This window comes from Ovis aries, chromosome 11 (genome assembly GCF_016772045.2).
Source record: "Ovis aries strain OAR_USU_Benz2616 breed Rambouillet chromosome 11, ARS-UI_Ramb_v3.0, whole genome shotgun sequence".
Taxonomy (NCBI): Eukaryota; Metazoa; Chordata; class Mammalia; order Artiodactyla; family Bovidae; genus Ovis; species Ovis aries.
In genome coordinates this window covers 56,068,921-56,089,752 of record NC_056064.1, presented here as the reverse complement: position 1 = coordinate 56,089,752, position 20,832 = coordinate 56,068,921, and the positions used below count along the sequence as shown (strand labels likewise).

General features: G+C 49.0%; 1 protein-coding gene across 1 annotated transcript; it reads right to left on the bottom strand.

The window, feature by feature from the left end:
* Positions 1–306: 306 nt before the first annotated feature.
* CD300E (CD300e molecule) lies at positions 307–11,315 on the bottom strand. The gene is made up of 4 exons (XM_012186570.4): positions 11,167–11,315; positions 5,196–5,543; positions 4,716–4,827; positions 307–3,628 (listed from the first exon to the last, which is right to left on the bottom strand). The coding sequence occupies exons 1-4, from the start codon at positions 11,204–11,206 to the stop codon at positions 3,313–3,315; spliced, it is 816 nt and encodes a 271-aa protein (XP_012041960.3). The 5' UTR covers positions 11,207–11,315; the 3' UTR covers positions 307–3,312.
* Positions 11,316–20,832: the final 9,517 nt, after the last annotated feature.

The window sequence follows — 20,832 nt, the reverse complement described above, 5'->3', positions numbered from 1 at the left end:
ACACTTCTTGATCCAGCACCTTCGCATCACATGTAAGAACAAGGAGATGTGAAGGGTGAGGGCCCTGGGTGCCCAGTCACAGAGCCAGGTAGCAGAGTTGAATCTGCCCCGGACCAGCATGTGTCTGGCTCACCTACCCTCCCCATAGATCCATCTGTGCTCTTGAGAAGGTCAGTTCCCAAGCCTGCTGAGGGCACCATATGGCCCCAGGCATAAATACCAGGCAGATACACAGGGTTCTGAAATTCTCTGCTTTGCTCAGAAGTCACAGACTGTATCCATAACTTGCATGGATTTACAGACATGTTTCATTTTGATCATGGTATTTTATTAATGGAATCTCTTGCCCGTATGTAAACATGAGGGATTTCATCTCCAGCTTCTCTCTCTTTATTTGCCATGCCATGCAGCCTTTGGGATCTTAATTCCCTGACCAGGGATCGAACCCACACCCCTTGCTTTGGAAGCATGGAGTCTCAACCACTGGACGCCAGGGAAGTCCCCCAGCTTCTCTTTTAAAAGTAGCAATGGCTGAAAGCAGTGGACCCACAATGTCACATCCTCTACATGGCATCAGAGTGTTTTAAACCTCCCCTGGGCTCCCCAGGCCTCCAGGACACCACTAAAACTTAAAGATTGGAAAGGAAGCATAAAAGTGTTCCTTTTCTCAGATGACATAATTGTCTATGTAGAAAATCCCATGGAATCTACCAAAAAAACAAACAAACTGCTCAACCAATAAATGAGTTCAACCAGGTCGCAGGATACAAGATCAATACACACACAAAAGGGTCATATTTCTAGATACTAGCAACAACTCGGTAGAAGATAAAACACTATTCAGAACTGCTTCCCCCCAAAGAAGAAACACCTGGTAAAAATCTAATGGAAACTGCCTAGCATCTGTGTGCTAAAAGTTGCAAAATCCTGATGACAGGGGTCAAAGAATATTTAAATTAATTGAGAGATACACCTCATTTGTGGATGGAAGACTCAACATGGTAAGAACGTCTGTTTTCCCAATATTGATCTATGCAATTGCTTGTTTATTGTCTTGCATGCGTGCATGCTCAGTCAGTTCAGTGATGTTCAACTCTTTGCAACCGTATGGATTTTAGCCCACCAGGCTCCCCTGTCCACAGGATTCTCCAGGCAAAAATACTGCAGTGGGTTGCCATGCCCTTCCTCAGGGGATCTTCTCTGACCCGGGGATCTAATCTGCATCTCTTACTGTCTCCTGCATTGGCAAGGAGGTTCTTTACCCCTAAGCACTTCCTGGGAAGCCCCCAGTCCCTCCTAACTGCAGGTGCTTCAAGGACTCTGTCCTTGGTCCTGAATTCTTCCCTTGATGATTCCCCCTGTCCCTGGGCTCCAGTTTACCACCCCACACATCTTCACTCCAGCATGAGTACTCTGCTAACCCACATCTCTAGCTTCTGACTGTTCCTCTATGCCTGGTAATCCCAGTCTCATAGAGAAAACCAAGCTCTTTATCCCCCTAGCCTGCTCCCAACTTCGCTATTTCTCTCAATGATGACCTATCCTTCTGGTCTTTCAGGCTTGACATCTCTGTACTCCTGGACTCTTCCTATCAGACTATCCTATTCATCAGCTGGGTAAACCTTCCTAAAACACATCCATGACTCCATGTTGATCTGCTTAAATTCATCCAAGTGTCTCAGTCAAAGCCTGAGTAGACGTTGGAGTCCAAACCCCTTCAGCACACCCCCACCTTAAAACTAAGGTCTTAAAACTGGGTCTTCCTAGGTTTTTCAGTTAAAACTGCACTGCCACAACTTCATCCCACCAGAATCTTAAACACACCTCCACCATGGGAAACTGTACGTGAACCTCACACTCTGCTGATTGGTCTTCTCTGCCTGACTATTACAATGAGTATTTTCTGCCTCCCTGTTTTCACTTCCGCTGTTGCTCTGAATATGTTCCTTCCCCCAGCTCCCCAACCCCACCTTACCACCCCACTCGACTGGAAGTATATACTTCCTTTAAGGTCAATCTCAAATATCACCTCCTCCCACTGACCCAGCCAGTGTGACATAATATTTCCCCCTCTGACATCATGGAGCATCTCGCCTGCAACTGTCCCGTGGTACTTGCCAGCCCTGCCTGTGCTCTACTGACTTGTGAGTTTATCTTCCTTATGAGGTGCTTTGCAAGCTCTTCTCTTGCCTATTATTATGCTTCCTATACCACCCTGTGTATATTTTACAGTCATGATTAGTATGTGCCTCTTTAGAATGAGGTTTTCCTTCAGCCGAGTCTGGGGCCAGCCCCAGCTCTCCCTGGGATGCCATGAATGTACACACCCTTATGGGAGGCACATCAGAGCTCAGGTTCAGAGAACAGCAGCCCTGCCTGAGAACTCAGTGCTCAGAGGAGCTCTCAGAGGAAAAGGGTCACTCTGGATGCAGAAAGGTGAGCGGAAATGTTGACAGGCTGGGTGACTCTTGCATGAATACTTCAGGGAGGGAGTAATGGATACGCATCCAAGAAGCAACTGAGCACTCCCCTGGGCTAAGGGTGCCTGTGGTTATGGTGGCATCGTACGATCCCAGCATGGTGAAGCATCTCCTTTCCTCTGTGTCCTCTACCCTGTGTTTGAAGCTATGTCTGCCTCTTCTGCAAAAATGGTTAATTGTTGATGGATGATCTCAACCAGACTTCTCCTAAACTGGATAAACCTGGACTCTTCATCGACTCTGTGCATGGGAGACTCTCCAAGTTAGGGAATTCCCGGAGTGACATTAGAGGTATCCACTGCCTCCTTCTACCATTACTGCTCCAAACAGCCCCAGAAGTTTAACTCGAAGCTGTTCAGTCGTGGCTGAGCCAGACAGAGATGCACTCAGCCAAGTCACACATCGGTCACAAGGACACAAGAAGGTTTGAAGCCCAAGAGGCGTTGGAAAAGAGGAAATAACCCTTAGCTCACAGGACAGCTGCATAAGCAAACTCTGTCAGGACTAAACTCCCTTGGAATTGTCCCAGAGGAGCAGATGGAGCCCTGTGAGCCCAGGACTGAAGCTGGGAGGGGTGTGTCCTCAGGGAGCCTCTTGTCTGCAGGGAGGATGTGGTCGTTTCCCTGGCAGTGCTGAACCAAGAAGCTTTTGTGCCAAGGGGAAGAGTAAAATGTCAGGCCTCTGAGCACACAACTTCCAGAGAATTCTTGCCCTTGCGAGGTGGGTGTGAAGCCCAGGAATCAGGATATCTGGGGAGGAGAAAAGAGAACCCCCAAGCAAGGGCAGGGGTGGCTGAGCCCTTTCTCACCCAAGGACTCAGAAAGAGTGTCTTCTAAGATCCGGGACCCTCCCTGGACCAGTGCCCCCAGAAGACCTGAGTCCTTCCAGAATCTAGCAACTGCTGTCCCCCTGCCCTGGAGCCCAGAATCTGAAGGTCTCTCTTGTCCAGTCTGAAGAGCTGTATTCCTGGACAGGGCATTCCTGGGAACGGCACACTGCACGGTGGACTTCCAGGGTCAAGCTGTCTCTCCCTTCCTCCAGGGTGCCTCTGAGGTCTGTTCACCCAGAGGACAGCCCCGACCATGCCCAGGAACAGGGGCAGCTTCAGGAAGACCAGGAGCAGGAAGTGGATATTGCTGAGCCGGGACCTGTGGGAGACACGGTGACTGGAAATGAGCTGCCTCCTCTGGAGGAGGTCCCAGGTCCCTTCCCACCCCACTTCTCCCTGCGCCCCGACACTATAGCCTAGATAAAGTGAAGTCACTCAGTTGTCTCCAGCTGTTTGCAACCCCATGGACTGTAGCCCACCAGGCTTCTCCATCCATGGGATTTTCCAGGCAAGAGTATTGGAGCGGGTTGCCATTTCCTTCTCCAGGGGATCTTCCTGACCCAGGGATCGAACCTGGGTCTCGGATTGTAGGCAGATGCTTTACCATCTGAGCCACCAGGGAAGTTCCTAGATAACTCAGGAACAAACCCAGAAGACCCAAGTCAGGGCAGCCCCTTTCTGGGACTCCTGTCATCATTCCTGCCTCAGGAACTGCTCTTGGGACTCTCCTTAAGGGGAGGGGAGGGAACGGAAGGAGGAGAGGGACTGGGCAGTGCCCACTTTCAGAAGTGTGCGTCCAAACTCATCTTCTCCATCCCTTTCCTGCACACATAGTTTTCCCTGTTATCAGCTGACTTCTTGAAACCAGTCCTCACCCACACTTTAAAGCCCTCGCCCCCTCATTCCCTTCAGGGTCTGACAGTAGCATCACAGCCCTTCTGGGTATCTTTGGAAGAAGGAGACAGACCTAAATGTCAGCCTGGAACTAGCACACCTCCCACAGACCCCCACAGGCAGCTCCTGGAAGCAGAATCTCTGGTAGAGCAAAGAACTTTAGATGAGAGCCTGGGTTAGGGACCGTGGAATCAGCCCTCTGCATCCACAGCCCGGTGAGAAGGGAGACAGGGAGGGTGGGGATGGGAGGAGGGGCTTCAAGTCCACCTGAAACTACCCTCCATCTGTGTCCCTGCAGCTGCCCCTCAGGGGAGAGGGTTCACAGAACGGGTGCTGTTTTCCACTCTGCATGCAGCTTTGGAGAATATAAACATCAGAACCAGAGCTGGAGGGAAACCCAGCAAAGGGTGAGGTACAAAGGTCACGGTGTGCTGCCAGGCCCCGCCCCAGGCCTGAGCCGAGGGCCCCTGAGGCTGCTGACCCTCCTCCCCCACGGTCTCCCAGGCCCTTACCCCAGGCAGTGGGCCAACATCTCCTTGGTGCTGAGGTTCTGTCCATCACTCACTGTCTGGAGGGTGTCCGGTACAGCCAGACAGGCGGTGCTCCCTGGGGTGGTGCTTGGTGCTGGAGATCAAAGCATGGCTCAGGCATCACTCTTTCCCCAGTCCCACACTAAGCACCCATATGGCTCTGACGTCACACAGAATCATCCAGTGACCACCACTTTCTACCGAAGCGAGTCAGTGTGTTCAGGGGTCTCTGCCTCTCTGTAAGGGCAAGGATGGTGCCCTGTGTGGGGTACCTATGCCCCCCAGCCCATGCCAAAGCTGAAGGGTCAGCTGCCTTTCTCCCTGAGCACACCCTAGGCTCCTCCCAGCACTGCTGAGACAGAGGACAAGACGCAGGACACTGTTCATCCTTGTCCCCCATCTTTGTCCACAAGCCCACTCTTTTCCCATAAGCTCTGCTGCTGGACCAAAGGGAGCTCTTACCTGGGAAAACAGACACCTCAACCTGGGCCGAGGGGTCCCAGGACAGCACGTCCAGGATCCAGATGGTCTGAATTCGACACCAGTAGGATCCAGCGTCATTCATGTTGAGGTTCTCCATGGTCACTGTGAAGGTCAGGTTATCCGCGTGGTCTCTGATGGACACACGGCCATTCCTCTTTTCTTTCTCTTCTCCTTCGGTCTCCACAATCTTTCGACACACTCTGCCATACTTTCCTCGGCACCAATATTTGTTATGCCCCTTGTATGCCTTCTCATACTGACACCGGACCCGCAGAGAGCTCCCCATGGTGCCCGCCACAGAGCCAGGGCCCGTCAGTGACCAACAGCCTGGAAAACACAAGTCAGATCCCAGGACTCCGTCCCAAGAGGCCCCACCAGCAGCTGTTTCCTTGAAGCCCAAGGGGAAAGTTACCAGGGAGGCGTGGACCATTCCAGGCTCAGGAACGGGGACCTGGAGAGACACCTTGATTTAAGACCTAAGCCAGAGGGTCTGGAGACGGCGGTCAGCAGAGCCAGCTCAGACCCGTGCCCGGCGAGCCCAGACACGCTGCCTGGCTGCACGGGCACCCTGTCCCTGGGAACAAGGGGAGTCGGGCCACGGTTGGAGGTGGGAGTAGAGAGGGCTGGCAGTCCTGCCCTGTTCTTTTTTGTTGTTTGCTTGTTTTGTTTTAATTTAAACTTTTAATTTCCTATTGGGATATAGCCGATTAACAACATCATGATGGGTGAACAGGAACAATTTGTTTCAGGTGAACAGGAAAGGGACTCAACTGTAAATACACGTGTATCCATTCTCCCCCAAACTCCCCTCCCATCCAGGCTGCCCCATAACATTGAGCAGAGTCCCCTGTGCTACACAGTAGGTCCTTGTTGGTTCTCCATTTTAAATACAGCAGTGTGTACATGTCCATCCCAAACTCCTAAAGTACCCTCTCCTCCCATCTGTCCCCCCAGCAACCATAAGTTTGTTCTCGAAGCCTGTGAGTCTCGTTCTATTTTGTGAGTCCCTTTGCATCATTTCTTTTTAGATTCCACATGTAAGGGATGTCACGCAATGTTTCTCCTTCTCTGACTGACTTCACTCAGTGTGACACTCTCTAGGTCCATCCATGCTTTTTAATATCCTGCCCTGTCCTTAACCCTCCAACCTCTGCCAGGCATGAGGGTTGGGCGTGTAACCAAAACACTTGAATTTGGAGTAAGATTTCTGCATCCTGGGTGTTTTGTAGTTCAAACTATTTCTTTAAGAGTGTAACTTCTTGGGATTTCCCTGGTGGTCCACTGGTTAAGAATCCGCCTTGTAATGCAGGGGACGTGGGTTTGATCCTCGGTCAGGGAGCTAATATCCCAGTGCTTCAGCCTTAGCATAGACGAACCCTCACACTGCAACTAGAGAGTCCATGACGCGCAACAAAAGACCACCTGGCAGCCAGAGGCCTCACGCGCCGCAGCCACGGCCTGACGAAGCCAACACATTGTTTAAAGAGTATGACTTCTTGTCTATGCTGCTCTCCACATGTTCTCAAGGGAGAAAAAATAAATCTCTGGCTCTCATCACAGACCCTCGGATTTAGAAGGTGGATTATAATAGCTCAGCCCAATTTTCTACCTGACCCACAAATATATCAAAAGTGTCCATGAAATATGTTGACAAGTGATATCAAGTTACTGGTGTTTGAATGAGGAAGCCAGATTGGATTGGGAAGGAGCGGGTAGGTCTAAGTTATAGGTAGCATCCCAATTCTTGGGTTGGCCAGTGAGCTCACAGAGGTTTGCTAAATTATGTATGATTAACATAAAAGAAGGACTTCCCTGATGGCTCAGAGGGTAAAGCATCTGCCTGCAATGCAGGAGACCCGGGTTTGATCCCTGGGCCGGGAAGATCCCCTGGAGAAGGAAATGGCAACCCACTCCAGTACTATTGCCTGGAAAATCCCATGGACGGAGGAGCCTGGTAGGCTACAGTCCATGGGGTCACAAAGAGTCGGACACGACTGAGCGACTTCACTTTAACATAAAAGAGGGCCTTGTATGGACCAATGATGAGAAGGCATCCAGGCAAGACCAACCCATTCTGGACACCAGAAGTTAAGAAAAAGAAAAGAAGATTCTACTAATTCCAAGAGAGTACTCTCCTCTGTCCTGCTAGAAAGTGCCTGGATGCAAGATTAGCAGGTCTTACGTGGGACCGTATAAATTCACGTGTGCCTTTTTTAAAGAAAGTGTTTGCTGGTTGCTTACAGGAGCTCAAGTCGGAGAGCAATGAGTTCATAATGGAAACACTAGGTGGTCAGCAGAGCAATCTGCAGGAAGCACCTTGAGCAGTTTTGTGAATATCACAGGCTTTGCTTTGTTCTAGATACCCCGTGGGCATTGGAAAGAGCCCTGGGGAGGAGGCTCATCTGGATTTAATTTTCAGTTCTTTCACTTACTGGATATGTCACTAATCCCTTCAAGGTTTTATCTGTGAAGTGGGAATGATACTAACTGCCCTGCGTCATGAAGTTACTCAGAGGGGAACGGCAGGAAGGTTCCTTAAAAAACTAAAAATAGAGCTACCATGTGACACAGCCATCCCACTGCTGGGCATATGTCCAGAGGAAGCCATAATTCAAAAAGATACACACACCCCCAGCGTTCACTACAGAAGTATTTACGACAGCCAAGACCTGGAAGCAACCTAAACGTCCATCAACAGGGGAATGGATGAAGATGTAGTACATACACAATGGAGTGTTACTCATCCATAAAAAAGGATGAAATAATGCCATTTGCAGCAACATGGACGGATCTAGAGTTTGTCATACTGAGTGAAGCCAGTCAGACAAAGACAAGCATCATATGGTATTGCTTATCTGTGGGATCTAAAACATGGTACAGAGAGTCACAGAGGTAGGAAGCAGTGTGATGGTTATCAGGGGGAAAGTGGGGGAAAGGATAAATTGGGAGGTGGGGATTGAAATATACAGACTACTGTATGTAAAATAGGTAACTAACAAGAACCTACTGTATAGCACGGGGAACTCTACTCTGTACTCTGTAATGGCCCACATGGAAAAGGACCTTAAAAAGGGTGGATACACGTGAATGTGTTGCAGGCAGATTCTTTACTGCCGACCAGCAGGGAAGCAGCCTGCAAAGCAAGAGACGCAGGCTTGATCCCTAGGTTGGGAAGGTTCCTTGGAGAAGGGAATGGCTACCCGCTCCAATATTCTCACTTAGAGAATTCCACAAAGAAGCCTGGTGGGCTACAGTCCATGGGGTTGCAAAGAGTCACACACAACTGAGCGACTTTGACTTATACCCGCATGACTGATCCACTTCGCTATACACCTGAATGCTGTACACAGCATTGTAAATCAACTGCAATCCAATACAAGTTTTTGAAAAGATGCTCAGAGGGCTAAATTGTACCATAAGTTTGAAAGTGTTGCAGGGTTGTAAAGAGCTTAATAAATATAAGTTCTTTTCTTGCTCATTTTATACCGGAATTCACTTCCTCCGTCTCCATTCTTTTTCTCTTTGCTCTGGAATCGCCCTTGCCATCTTTCTTTATATCCCTGACAACCCTCTTGGGTGCCCTCCATAAATTTAAAGTAATCACATTTTCTCCATACCATGTTTGTAACCCCAGACGGGTGCACAGGGTGGAGGAGGGAGCTGGGATGAAAAAGAAGAACTGAAATTTAAATCTTTACAAGTGACTTCAAAGTTCCGATCTTAGCCCATGGGAAACATCAGCTGCAAATGTTCTTAAGATGGAAAAATGAGGCTGTGGGTCTGGAAAGTTCAGCCAGTTCCTCAGAAAGGGTGGGAAGAAGTTTCCATCTTCAGTTTAGCTGCACCCAGGCTGGGGCACTTAAACATTTTATTAGATTTAAGCAAGAAGATTTAAACAAGCACTGATAATGCTGGTAAACCAACTCCCTAGGGGAGAAGCCTGATTTGTAGCGTTTGCCAATTTCCAAGGTGTGAATACTCTAGCCCATGACTGGTTTCTTTTTCCTTTTTTACTTTTTTTTTAAAAAAACTTTTTATTTTGGAGTATAGTTGATAAACAATGTTGCATTAGTTTCGGGCTGTACAACAAAGTGACTTAGTTATAATGTGTAATGTATTCTATACATATAGTATATAGATATAGATCCTTTAAATAGATCCTTAAAATCTCTCCCTTTTCTACCCACTTTTCCAGAAGAATCTGTCATTACATTGGGCAGGCTCTACATTTTGTGAGGGAACCTAACAAAAAAATTACTCTAAAAGCATGAAGAAAACCCTCTAATTTTTATCTTAAACTTACAAATATCATATATTAACGCACATATGTGGAATCTAGAAAAAAATGGTATAGACGATCTTATTTGCAAAGCAGAGCCGCAGATGTAGGGAACGAACATGCAGACAGCAAGGGTGGAAAGTGGGGCGGATGGGACGGATTGGGAGAGTGAGACAGTTATACACACATTACTATGTATGAAGTAGATGCGAGAACCTACTGTATGGCTCAAGGAACTCTATTCAGTGCTCCGTGGTCATACACACGTTAGTATGTATAAAGTAGATGTGAGACCCTCCTGTATAGCTCAAGGAACTCTATTCAGTGCTCCATTGCAACCTAAATGGGAAGGAAACCCAAAAAAGGGGGGTATATGTGTACGTATGGCTGACTCATAGACTGTACTGCAAAAGCTGATGCATCACTGTGAATCAGCTCTGCCCCAGTAAAAATTAATGTTAAAACTGTGCTCTCATGCACTTTGAATGTCTCCTTAAAGATTTTCTCTTCTGAAAGTTCAACCTTTGAGGAACAATTTGATCATGCTCTCCCAGGAGGGAGTTAACGTAGAAGCTGAGGTTGCCCTTCTAGACTCTTCGTTCATCCCTCCTGATAAATCTTTCGTACCCCCTTCAATGGAGCCCTGACCAAACAGAGCGGCTGCTCCTTCCTGAGCTTCCTCTGGTCTCTAGCATCTCCACGCTTTGGGATCAGCTACTCCGATTTTCCACTCAGCTCATTCATTCATCCTTCCAGACTAACTCCCAGTGATGCTTTAGGGAGACCTGTATCCTTCCAGGAGCAGAACTGGGGGTCCTGTGTGCACACTCATCACCATATGAGTGAACCTCTTCTATAGCAAGTCCTACACATGTCTGACTCTTTGAGACCCCACTGACTGTAGCCCTCCTGGCTCCTCAGTACAGGGAATACTCCAGGCAAGAATACTGGAGCAGGGGACTCCCCTGGTGGGCCAGTGGCCAAGAACCTGCCTGCTAAGACAGGGGACGTGGATTCAGTCCCTGGGCAGGCAAGGTCCTACATGGTGCAGGGCAGGTACTGAGGCTGCACACCTCGAGCCTGTGCTCTGGAACGAGAAGCCACTGCAACGAGAAGCCACACCACAGCAGAGTAGCCCCTGCTCGCCGCAACTAAAGAAAGTGACAAAGACCCAGTGCAGCCATAAATAAGTTCTTTTTTAAAAAAAATTAAAAAGAATACTGGAGTAGGTTGCCATTCCCTTCTCCGGGGGAATCTTCCTAACCCAGGGATCGAATCCACACCTCCTGCATTACAGGCAGATTCTTTACTGTCTGAGCTAGCAGGGAAGCCCTAGTTTCACGCAGTAGCATAGTAACTTGACACCTTCATCCAACCATGAGTTCCTGAGTGCAGAAATTGCTCTGAACTACCGCATTCAGAACAGTCCTGGCACACAGTTGGTGCTCAATAAGTGCATGGAGGCACACAGATGGTGCTCAACAAGTGTGTGTAGGACCATAAGATGAATGTTTAAATGTATAAAAGGATATACAGACAGATGAATTGATGTGTCCCTCCCATTTCTGCTGATGCTCTGCCTCTGGCTTGAACCCAGGACAGACCTTCTATACCCTTCCACGGTCCTGCCCTCTGCAATACCAAGTTCCCAAAGGCCCCAGCCCCACTCACCTGGGAGGCAGAGAAGGAGAAGAGCTGAGGGCAGCCACATGGTCCTATCTCCCTGGCAGGTGGCCCCAGAGGATCCAGGTCCCAGCTGAAGTCTAGGTGTCGACAACAGAGCCCGGGTCACCCACCTTCCACTTGTTCAACATTCCTGTGTGTTACTTGCTCATTTACTTCCCTTATAATCTCTTAGCTACTTCCTAATTTGAAGCCTTACTTAGAAAAAGGGGAAGGGTGGCAAGAGACACTTCAGAGAATAGACAAATCAACGAGAGAAATCTACCCCTTTTTTTGTCCATTTAGTGACAATATAAGGTTTGGCTCACACCTTGAGCCTTCATGATCTCAATCCCGAGATGTAAAGCAACAGAGGAGCCCCCTTGCCCCTTGCCTTTCTCTGTCTTCCCTCCTCTCTGGCTGCCTACTTTTGCTATTGCTGTTGCTTTGTTTTGTTTTGTTTCTGGACACACCACATCACACGTGGGATCTTAGTTCCCCGACCAGGGATCGATCCGGAGCCCCCTGCACCGGGAGTGCAGAGCCTTAGCCACTGGGCCATCAGGGAAGTCCCTTCTCCTGTGTCATTTCTTCAACACTGATAACAGCTGGAGGGAGGCTATGGTTCTCATGTTATTTGATCCACCAAGAGGATCAAACAAATTTCCAGTCCCTTCAGTCTTGCTTTTCTGTTGTTTTCGTCTGCTTTCTTTTTTTAATTCCTCAATATGATCCTGGAGTTGTTTATAAAGTAAAGGAAATCCAAGTAAGCAAAATCAAGTGCTGATGGCTTAAAATATATATAAAATATGACTAATGTGGTCACATTTCACTAAAATCCAATAAGAAAGCGCACCCACTACGGTAGATGAGTCAATACAGAGACTTCCTCCTAGACCCAAATAGGAATTCTGTATAAAACACAACTCTGAAAGTTGTAATATATAACTGAGGTCAAAATCATCCAAAGAACATCCCCAAGTGCCAGAAATGGAAAGGGAATTGAAAGCCAAGACCAGGAGTGGGACATGATACCGAACAGCTAATGGAAACCATTAGAAATGGATAGTTCTCTTTTAGGAGGTGAGAGGGGCATTTAAACAGCCACTCGGGACCGGGAGGTCCAGTAGCTAAGACTCCACTTTCCCAGTGCAGGGGGTCTGGGTTCGACCACATGCCACAGCTAAGACAGACGCAGCCAGATAAATCGATAAATATCCAAGTAAATGAAGAAACAGCCACTCAGGGCCAGGAGCCGATGTCTCAGGTCTATATTAGGCAGGAGCTGGAGCTCCCTGCCAAAAGCTGGCATCCGTAAAGAGACCCTACAGCCTCAAATCAGAGTGAAGGGAAGCCTCATGGAATCATGACACCATCCTGACCCCTTACAGCCACGTATTAAAGAGTCTCCCATAGAAACGGGGACCTAAGTTGCACCACATACAAATATGAGCTTCAAAGTCACAGTTTCTCATGACATGGCAAGTAAAGTAATATAGATAAACTCCCCAGCGATCTGGTGGTTAGGACCCCATGGTTTTACTGCTGAGGGCCCAGGTTCAATTCCTGGGAACTGTCAGGGAACTAAGATCCCACAAGCCACACAGTGCAACACCACCACCACCCCAAATAAGAAACAAATATAAAAGCACCCTGGCAATCAATGAGGCTTGTAAGGTTGTAAGAGATGAACACAAACCCACAGCCACACCCCCAGCCCTCCCCTTTTTTTGCACAGCCCATGAGCTAAGGACAGTTTGACATTTACAAAGAGTTGGGGGGAAGATCAAAAGCAAAAATATTTCATGACATGTGAAAATTTCATGGAAGTCGAATTTTAGCCTGCATACATGAGTTGTGTGGGAACACAGGTACCCTGCTTGACTTACACGTTCTCTATGTGGCTTTCCGGCTCCAACAGCAGAGTGCCGTGGTTGTGGCAGAGACCACGGGTCCACAAAGTCTAAGATGCGTGCTGCCTGGTCCTGACAGAAAGAGCTTGCCGTCCTCTGCTCTTAGGATGCAACCCTCCCCACGTGTGCCTAGCGGTCATTCCTACCCGCAATTATAGAAGCAGGACTCTGAGAGCAGAACACCCTTGGGATAGTCAGCGCGTGGGTAACAGGAGCTACGTTAGGTGGTGCGATGGTTTTTCAGGGTCCAAACAACCTAGAAAGTGACCTCAGGCCAAGTCCAGCCCAGCTCAGTCCAGGCCAGTTAGAGACCTGGGTGCCTCTTCCTGGCCCCCACCGTCTTTCTTTGATGGCCCAGATGTGGGCACTCTCTTCTGGGTTCCATTCACTTGGTACAGCCCCATGTGGCTCTGGAAGAAGCAGGTGGGCTTCACCCATGGACAGCCCCTGGCCCCCTAAGCGGCTCTAGTCACACCTGGCATTCCTGCCCCGTGTCTCCAGCCCCTCGCCCCAAGGGTCCAGCTGAGCCCCGTGACCTTGGGACGGCTCCATCCTGATTCCACTGGCATCTCCAACTCAACACAACCAAAGTCTAGCCCTTCTCCCTCGCTCGCCCACCACCAGCACCAGCAGCATCCCGCCTTTACTCCTCCACTCTCTGGGGCTCCCGCTCCTGACCTTTCACTTCCTGCTTTTGTGTTCGTCATAAGTGCTGCTGTTCCAAGCTGCCCTGAGCCCAGGAGACACCCTCTTTGATAGAAGAGAGAAATTGGCCAATGGAAAAAACCACTCTAACTAGCTTGAAGTTTACTTCTGATACAGATAGACTAATTGCAAGTAATCAAAAGAGAGGACATACAATGAGATGTAAAATATGCTTGGGACTTCCCTGGTGGCTCAGAGGGTAAAGAATCCACCTGCAATGCAGGAGACACAGGTCCCATCCCTGGGTTGGGAAGATCCCCGGAAGGAGGGCAGGGCAACCCACCCCAGTATTCTTGCCTGGAGAATCTCATGGACAGAGGAGACTGGCAGGCTACAGTCCGTAGAGTTGCAAAGAGTCGGACACGACTGAAGCGACTGAGCATATAATTAAACATGTTGAATATTAAAAGTAGTCTCCTTAATATATTTCATGCAAAAAATGCTGTGTATATTTAATGCTTTAGAAATCTCCTAAATAGGCCAGTTTATGGAGATTTAGAGTGTATTTCTGCCAAGAGTGGAGAAAGGACTCTATTTCCCAGGCACAGAGCGGGAGGAGCTGGTCCACTCCAGACCCCTCTGTCTGCAGGAAGGAGACTACTGTGTCCTGCAGGAATTTCCCAGAGAAGCCGACGCCTGTGGATGAGGAGAGGAGCAGGGGGTCAGGCAGGTAGGGGACAAGGAGCCTGGACATCCAAGGAGGGGGAGAAGGGGCAAAGTCAAGGATGGGGTGGGCTCTGGGAACTCAGGGTGAGTGTCCCCCGGGCAGAGGGGACATCCACCTGTGGAGTGAGACTTCCTAATGACTGCTTTCACAGCCTTGAGAAATTTCACAGAAACAGTACTTGGAAGAACAGCGTACATTAAGAAACTGTGTTATGATTATTCTTCATGTTTTTCTTAGAATAGGAGCCTTGTTACAAACCCCAAGGCCAGACCCAGAAGAGTATGACTGGGATCATGAAAGCATGGACCTTGGAACACCAGGTCAGCAGCAGGTATGAACACTGCCCACGCACTTGCTGACTGTTCCCAAGACAATCAGAAACAGCCTGGGGCAAAAAACCAGGAGATCCAGACTATGTCAATGCAGTGTCTTTGGAAAGATAGATCAAAGAAAGTTTGGTAGTCTGCAATCAGGAATAAAAGCTGGACTCAGAGTGGACGCTACACCTCCAGTCCAACAGAGGCTAAAGGTGCCCGGACCCACTGCACCAGATTTCATGTTCTGTTTGCATTTTCTTCACTCCCGGACCTTTAAGGCAACACACCTGCTTGGCCCTAGAACAGGAAACAGCACTGTGTGTAGCGAAGGGGCAGGTCCCGAGCTGGGTGTTCAGAGCTGCAGAGCTGAGCAGGAACCAAGCCAGACTCGAGTCGGGGCTTTGCTTCCTCAAAATCAGCAGCTCTGCCACCGCCCCTTGAAGCCCGTGCACCTCCGCCAAGGGCACCCCGCCCCCGCGCTCCACACCCAGAGAAAGCCCGCTCACAGCAACCAAAATACAGTTTAAAACTAAACGAAAAATTAAGAGCTATGGCAGTGGGTTTCAGCGGAGGGATTTTTGCCCCTAGGGGACATTTGGCAAAGCCTGGGGACAGTGGTGGTTGTCCCAGTCGGGGTGGGGGACGTGTTACCGTCATCTAGTGGGCAGGGGTCAAGGATGCTGCGTTCACAGCAGTGCGCGGGACGGCCCCACCACCAGGAGGTACCCAGCCCAGAGTGTCGGCGGGGCCGGGGCTAAGAGAGAAGCATTCCAGGCCGAGGGAAGAGCAGACGCGAAGGGCCTGAGATGAGAAACCACTGGATGAATTCAAAGAACTGGAAGGAAACCAGGAGAGCCTGGCACACCGTGGGGAAGAGAGACGCAAGGGTCTGAGAGGGGGCCTTGTCGAGCGCAGTAAAGCGCTGGAATGTTCGGTGACAGCCGTGGGAAACCTCCGCAAGGTCCGGGGCAGGGTGGGCTCTGGTTTGTGTGTTAAAACAACCACTCCACTGTGCAGATGCGGGAAAAGGAGAAGCAGGGAGGAGCCCGGCTCTGCTGTCACCCGGGAGGGCAGTGGCGGCGGCCTGACGCAGTGATGCACCCAAGTCTACGGTCCCGGGGGCTTCCGGGAAGCAGAAGCATCAGGATTTGTGACGAACTAGGTGCAGAATGAGCGGGCCGGGTAGGAGGAATCCCGAGTGACTCCCGGGTTTCCTCCGGCGAAACTGGGTCAGGGTCAGTGTTCTTAGTTTGCTAGAGCTGCCGTAACAAAGGTCTTTATCTTTTCATACTTCTGGAGGCTGGAAGTCCAAGAGCAAGGTCTGGCAGGGCTGGTTTCTCCGAAGGCCTCAGTTTGTAGATGACCATCTTCTCGCTGTGTGGACATGGCCTTCCCTCTTCATGTGTCTGTGCCGGAATTTCTTCTTATAAAGACGCCAGTCGTACTGGGTTAGGACCCACAACAATGCCCCCATTTAAACTTACTTCTTTAAAGACCTGGTCACCAAATACAGTCACATTCTGAGTCACTGGGAGTTAGGACTTATTTCTTCTTCTTTATTATTTTTTTGGCTGTGCGAGGTCTTTGCTGTTGCCCAGGGGCTTTCTCTAGTTGCAGCGATCAGGGGCTCCTCTTCACTGTAGCGTATGAGCCTCTCATTGCAGTGGCTTCTCTTGCTGTGGAGCACAAGTAGCTGTGGCTGGCAGGCTTAGTTGCTCCACAGCATGAAGGATCTTTCTAGACCAGGGACCAAACCCGTGTCCACTGCACTGGCAGGCAGATTCTTAACCACTGGACCACCAAGGAAGTCCGGGGGGTAGGACTTTAATGTAAGTTTTCAGGGGACACAACTCAGCCCATAAAACTGGTGACGCTTCCTAAGATGGGAGAAGGGCTTTGACAGTGAGGATGGATTTAGAACCCCACAAGGATGTAGTAAGCTCCCAACATCCATTAGACGTCAGGTGGAGATGTTAAGAGGGGACCTGAATATGCAGTGAGGGAGCCGGGTGCGAGACACCCATTTGGAAGACCACAGTAGTTACTGGTACTTCAAACCGTGACACTACGTGAGGTACGCAAAGGACCAGTGGAGAGGTCCAAGAGCTGAGCTGCCAGGCTCGGAAATATCTTCTAAATCAAGAAGGGGAGAAAGTGATAAAGTAAAGTAAGGGAGGAGGAAAGCTAAGCAGGAGGTAAACCAGGAGAGTCTGAAACCTAGGAAAGGAGCCAGTTTCCGCCAGGGAAAAGTGATCAACGAAGCCAGATGTTGCTGAGAAGCCAAGGAAGACGCGGATGGAGATGGTGCCTTTGGACCGGTCAAGAGCATCTCTATAGACTGCTGGGAAGACCGATGAAAAGCACTGCAGAGTGAATAAGCAAAGAGGAGACCAACAGCTGGAGAGGCTGGGGGCTAAGGGGCGTGTCCTTCTCAAAAGGAGGACGCTTTCCCTGTGCCGCTCGGCTGTGAATGACCAAAATGTGATGCTGAACCTTCAACTTATTAAAAACCCACACTAACTGTGAAGGGCAGTAACATAAGGTGTGCCAGGAGATGACAGACGGGCGGGTAGACAGCGAGATGAAGGCCGAGGAGCGGACCGCAGGGCGGACAGGCAAGTGACCAGTAAGCTTCTTCTTCTTCTTCACCTCCTTCGAGTTATAGGAACATCACTTTAAGGCTTCCCTGGTGGCCCAGGGGTCAGGACTCTGCGATTCCACTGCAGGGAGCACACGTTCGACGCCCGTTTGGAGAACTAAGATCCCGCATGCCACAAGGCACAGCCAAAACCATAAATAAACATTGCTCTAAAATTATTCTGCAAACTACACATATATGTTTTACATAGCCTTCTCTAAGCATGATATACATTACATTTAAATGGACATATATGATTACATATATATATATATACAATTAAATATACATATATATGTAATGGAGCAATCTCCATGGATTTTGAGAGAGAAAATCAATGCCCAAGAATGCTGCACTTTATAGAGAAAAAAAAAAAACCATGGTTTTGAAATACAAGGACTCCACATGTACATTATCCATTTGTAGTCTTTAAAAGAAACAGAAAAAATAATTCAAAGCACTCCACCCAACCAAGAAATGAACCCAAATAATTTTAGTTTGAGGAAGAAACGATATAAAGGAAATAACAGTGGAAAACAAGTCAGTTAAGCTTTAGAAGTTATGTCTAAATCATTATTAATATGGTTATATTTATTGAAAATGCTAAAGTTAATTCTTGGAAGAAGACATATCATTTTTTTTAATTAATAAACATTAAAGAGCCAGGTCTCAGAGGTCGTATCACCAAAGACACCTCTTACTTCCTTCGAAGATTCCAGGGAAGAAAAGGGTGCCTGGGTTAGTGGGTTCTGCTCAAACATGGACCGGGGTGTGGGCCCTTCTTCCTGGGCAGGACTCTGTATGTGGAAAATCAAATGTTCTGGTGGAAAGCTGAGTGGGAAGCTGGCCGTAGGGCGATGTGAGCCGGAGTTTCTGGAAAAGACCAAGAGCATCTCAGGGGAGCAGTAAGTGGAGGTGCAGCCATTGGAGGAGGCCAAACAGGGTTCCTAGTTAGAGCAGCTGCTGTCCTGCCTCGAGCCCAGTGCCGGGGGCTTTGCCCAGATTATTTCTAAGACATGCGTGCATGTCTGTCAGTCATGTCCGACTCTTTGAGACTCCAAGGACTGTAGCCACCAGGCTCCTCTGTCCATGAAATTCTCCAGGCAAGACTACTGGACTGGGTTGCCATTTCCTGCTCCAGGGAATCTTCCCCACTCAGGGATCGAATCCAGGTCTCCCGCATTGCAGGTGGATTCTTGAGCCACCAGGGAAGTCCAGTTATTTCTAAAGCTCAGATGGGTACCATCATCCCCAGGTTACAGATAAGAAGACGGAAGCCCAGACAGGCCCTGAAACCAGGCATCATCTCATCAGGCTCACAAGTCCCAGTTCCGTTTGGTGTCCGTTGGGATGGTTGGGGAAAGCCAGGGGAGGGAGCAGGAGACGTGCTTGTAGAGGAGACAGAGGGCTGGGTGGCCAGGAAGTAGGCAAATTCTTTTCCCCAAGGAATCACAGCCTAATCCCCAGTCCTTCTGGCCCCCTGCCCGCCCCCCCCCCCCCGAGCCGGGTGTTGAAGGCTCCAAGGGACACAGGAGACAGGAGAGGTGCCATCTGGGCCTCTCACCACTGCCCAACCCATACCCGCCAGAACCGCCCAGAACATGTGCATTTGGGGGAAGCCGCCACATGGAAGAGGCTAAGAATCCGGAAGAGAAGCTTCTCTTCTCTTCACCAAAATCACATATATCCTCAGCTGCCCCCTCACCTCTCCTGAGCAGGTCCTCAGCGCTCTCTGAGAGGCTGTGTCCCAGGACCTAGTCTTCTGCTGTTGGTCACTAAGTCATGTCCGACTCTCTGCGACCCCATGGACCGCAGCACGCCAGGCCTCCCTGTCCTTCACTACCTCCTGGAGTTCACTCAGACTCATGTCCATCGTGTCGAGGATGGCATCCAACCATCTCATCCTCTGTCCATGAAAGATGACTCATCCTCTGTCTCATCCTCTGTCTCTCGCTCCTTCTCCTCCTGCCATCAGCCGCTCCCAGCATCAGGGGGAAAAAATTAAAATGAGTATTTTCTGTTCATAAAAAATACAGTGTGGAAAATGAAACAGAGGACAGAGACTGCGGGAAAATGTCTGCAGCGCACCGTGGACATCTGAACACCGGGCGTCTAGAATATATAAAGAACTCTTATAAATCAGCAATGAAAAGGGGGAGCAACTCAAGTTTTCAAATAAGCCTAGGATTTATTTGAACGGAAACGTCACTGAGGAAGATACGTGAAGAGCTAACGCACACATGAAAAGGTATTCAGCCGCATCCGTTTTCAGAGAGACACAAGTGAAAACCGCAGTGAAAACTGAGTGGGTGGTTGGGCAAAGAAGTGAGTATATACTCAACGCCGCTGAACCGTGCACTTTGAAACGGTTTAACTGGCCAGTTTTGTGGTATTAATATGTATATCTCACCACAATTATTTTAAAAAAGAACAGGAAATGGGCCTTCCCTGGAGGTCCGGTGGTTAAGACTTCGCCTTTCAAAGCAGGGAGTACAGGTTCAATGCCGAGGTTCAATCCACCAGGTTCAATCCCACGTGCTTGGTGGCCAAAAAACCAACACATTAAAAAAAAAAAAAAAAAAGAACAAATTCAATAAAGATGATAAAATGGTCCACATCAAAAAAAAAAAAAACTTTTAAAAAAGCACATTAAAAAAAATCATAACCTGAGCTTGTGACCTTTAGGTCCCCACATGTGCCCTGTTCATTTTTTATTGTAGTTTTGTTTTTTATCTTCTAACTCCACACCCACCCCTTGCACCCACCCAAACACCGTCTCTTGAGTATTTCTATTAGATAACATTTGAGCTGAGCAACATCTCCTTCAGCTGCTTTCTCATCTGAAATTCAAAGTTCTGAGATTCATCCCGGAAGCTGCTGGTTGAACCTCCTGACGGATGGAGACTCTCCCACCCCTTCCGGGTGCCATACTGCATTGGCTCTTTATACACATTTCTGACCAGGGACCTTCACAGTCCATCCTGGAGTCACCCTCGTGTTCATCTCCTGTGTGTCTGCGGCCAAGGGCACCCCAGGGAACTTCCCTGGGCACAGCCTCAATCCCCAGGAAGAAGAAAAAAAAAGGATATGTGTCTGCCTGAGTTGTAATGCTAATTAATGCTTGGCAGAGTCGGGATTAAAATGCCAGCCACCAGATTCCAGAAACCATGTGCGTCTCTGGGCCAGGAGGCTGGAGTTGGCAGGAAACACATGTCTAACAATCAGGAAAGAAAGGAAGGAATAAATAGTTGCCGGAAGTAATGTGTAACAATGTTACAATGTGCCACAGTGTGTTAGGGTCTTTCCAATAGTGACTACAGCCTGTCTCTGAGAACATTGTTGTCGTTCAGTTGCTCAGTCGTGTCTGACTCTTTGAGGCCCCATAGACAGCAGCACGCCAGGCTTCCCTGTCCTTCACCATTTCCCAGAGTTGGC

What these genes read in the sequence shown, in the direction of transcription:
- CD300E (XM_012186570.4), bottom strand. Translation starts at nt 11,206, where the DNA reads ATGTGGCTGCCCTCAGCTCTTCTCCTTCTCTGCCTCCCAG. An exon ending in TCTCCTTCTCTGCCTCCCAG is followed by an intron (nt 5,544 to 11,166) that starts GTGAGTGGGGCT and finishes TGTGTTTTCCAG; the next exon opens with GCTGTTGGTCACTGACGGGC. An exon ending in TGAGGTGTCTGTTTTCCCAG is followed by an intron (nt 4,828 to 5,195) that starts GTAAGAGCTCCC and finishes TTTGATCTCCAG; the next exon opens with CACCAAGCACCACCCCAGGG.